The following is a 2,149-nucleotide window of genomic DNA, read 5'->3' on the forward strand; positions in this document are numbered from 1 at the left end:
GATTATGCAAAATGGTATGATAATACAAAAACTAAACCAATTTCTAAGACAACAAAGTATTACATGCTTAGTGAATCTCTATATTTAACGAAACGTAAACGTGGATATCTTATCAATCATTACAAATACAATGTTCATACTCAACCTGAACGTTATTATTTTTCATTATTGTTATTATTTCAGCCTTGGAGAGATATTAGTGAATTAAAGAATAGATGTGATAGTTATGCAGAAACATTTTCTTTAATACAATTTAAATTGAAAGATGCTCTTCAATATCATGAAAGAATAATCGACATTCAGTAAGGTATGGATAATATCCAAGAATTAATTGAAAAAAAAATATCAGAAGTTACAAAAGATGAAGATGAAAACAACTGTCTTGATGTATTAGAATGTGTTCCTGTCGAAATCGAAGGAGCTATGAAAGACTTTAAAGATATTGGCAATAAATTTGATGAAGTTAACGTCGAAGAAATGATAATGCAATTAAATATTGATCAAAAACGAATCTTTGATACAATTACTAATGGTATATTTGATGAAAATAGTGACGTTTTTAGACTTTATGTAAGCGGTGAGGGTGGTACTGGAAAGAGTTTCTTGATAAAAGCTATTAGATTTTGGATCAAAAAGTATATGGGAAAGGATACGGCAATAACTGCACCAACTGGTATAGCAGCTTTCAATATTGATGGACTTACTATTCACAGATTGTTTCAATTACCGGTAGAACATGGTCATACTGCCAAGTATAAACAACTTTCTGATATAGTACTTAAAATTATACGAGATGAACTTAAGAATGTTGTGTTAATAATTATCGATGAAGTTTCAATGATTTCAAATATTACTTTAATGTATATACATCTTCGATTAACAGAAATATTTAATACCACCGATTGTGATAATGGATGGTTCGGCAAAAAACATATACTTCTTTTCGGAGATTTATTACAACTTCCACCTGTGCATGAGGATCCGCCATTTATTGAATTATCTAAACTAAAAATTGAGAAGTATATTGGTGCAATGGGAGCTGTAAATTTATGGTCTTTATTTAGTTATGATGAATTACAAATTAACGTGCGACAACAAGATGATAATTCTTATCGAGATATATTAACGAGAATTCGTGTTGGAACAGTAACAGATTCAGATATAAGTATTTTAGAAACAAGGAAAATAAATTTTAAAGAAATTAATTGTGATGGTCGATTACAAGAATTATGTGATTATTTTCAAAGCTTACCAATGGATACAGTTTGTTTAATTTCAACTTGTGCATTATGTGATATTTTGAATACTGCAATGTTAAGTCGTATTTCTTCGGATGAGATAGAACTCGTTGCTCAAGATCTAACAGAATGTGCACCATATTTAAAAAAAAAAGTTATAAAGATATTAAATAAAGATGATGAAGATAATTCTCGAACAGCTGGCTTAGCGAGAATTATAACTATAAAATTAGGAGCACGTATAATGATTAGAAGAAATATCGATGTTAGTTTAGGTCTTGTAAATGGTACAATTGCTACAATTACATCAATTATGCGTAATGCATTAGACAATGAAGTAGAAAAAATAAAGATAACAGTGTCATCAGGAATAGAGCATATTATAGAACGCATAAGCGTTAAATTTGAAGTAATGGATAGAGCATTTGTTATAAGAAAACAATTTCCTATATGTTTAAGTTATGCTATGACTATTCACAAAAGTCAAGGTTTGAGTTTAAAACATGCTGTTGTAGATGCTGGAAATTCTATATTTAGTTGGACAAATATATGTCGCTTTTTCACGAGTAACTACGCTGAGTGGGTTGCATCTTATAAATTTTGATCCTTCCTCTGTCAAAGCAAATGAATTAGCTATAATAGAATATAATAGATTGCGAAAACAATATCGGCCAGATCTTTTAAATATTAATATTTCGAAACAACATGTCCGCAAAGTTCGTGATATTATTTGGATGTTATCAAAGAATGTTTCAGAATGTCAAATTGATGATAAGAATATTAATGATTGTACTTTATGGTATGTAAAAGGACTACCAAATATTGATAATATATCTATTATGCTAATGTTTCAATTCAATGTATGTTTCATTCTCCTATTTCCAGAAAATTGTTACTTCATCTTGAACATT

The 2,149-nt window shown here is 29.1% G+C and overlaps 1 protein-coding gene across 1 annotated transcript; it reads left to right on the forward strand.

Annotated features, from left to right (window-relative positions):
- Positions 1-309: 309 nt before the first annotated feature.
- Positions 310-1,842, forward strand: LOC112639131 (ATP-dependent DNA helicase PIF1-like). The gene is made up of 2 exons (XM_025412096.1): positions 310-739; positions 884-1,842. The coding sequence occupies exons 1-2, from the start codon at positions 310-312 to the stop codon at positions 1,840-1,842; spliced, it is 1,389 nt and encodes a 462-aa protein (XP_025267881.1).
- The last annotated feature ends 307 nt before the right edge of the window (positions 1,843-2,149 follow it).

This window comes from Camponotus floridanus, unplaced genomic scaffold (genome assembly GCF_003227725.1).
Source record: "Camponotus floridanus strain SB8 unplaced genomic scaffold, Cflo_v7.5 scaffold475, whole genome shotgun sequence".
NCBI classification, from domain to species: Eukaryota; Metazoa; Arthropoda; class Insecta; order Hymenoptera; family Formicidae; genus Camponotus; species Camponotus floridanus.

Excerpts from the sequence above, each read along its gene's own strand:
- LOC112639131 (XM_025412096.1), top strand. The coding sequence starts at position 310 with ATGGATAATATCCAAGAATTAATTGAAAAAAAAATATCAGAAGTTACA. Across the intron at positions 740-883 it reads TCAATTACCGGTAGAACATG|AAATATTTAATACCACCGAT; the intron begins GTCATACTGCCA and ends TTCGATTAACAG.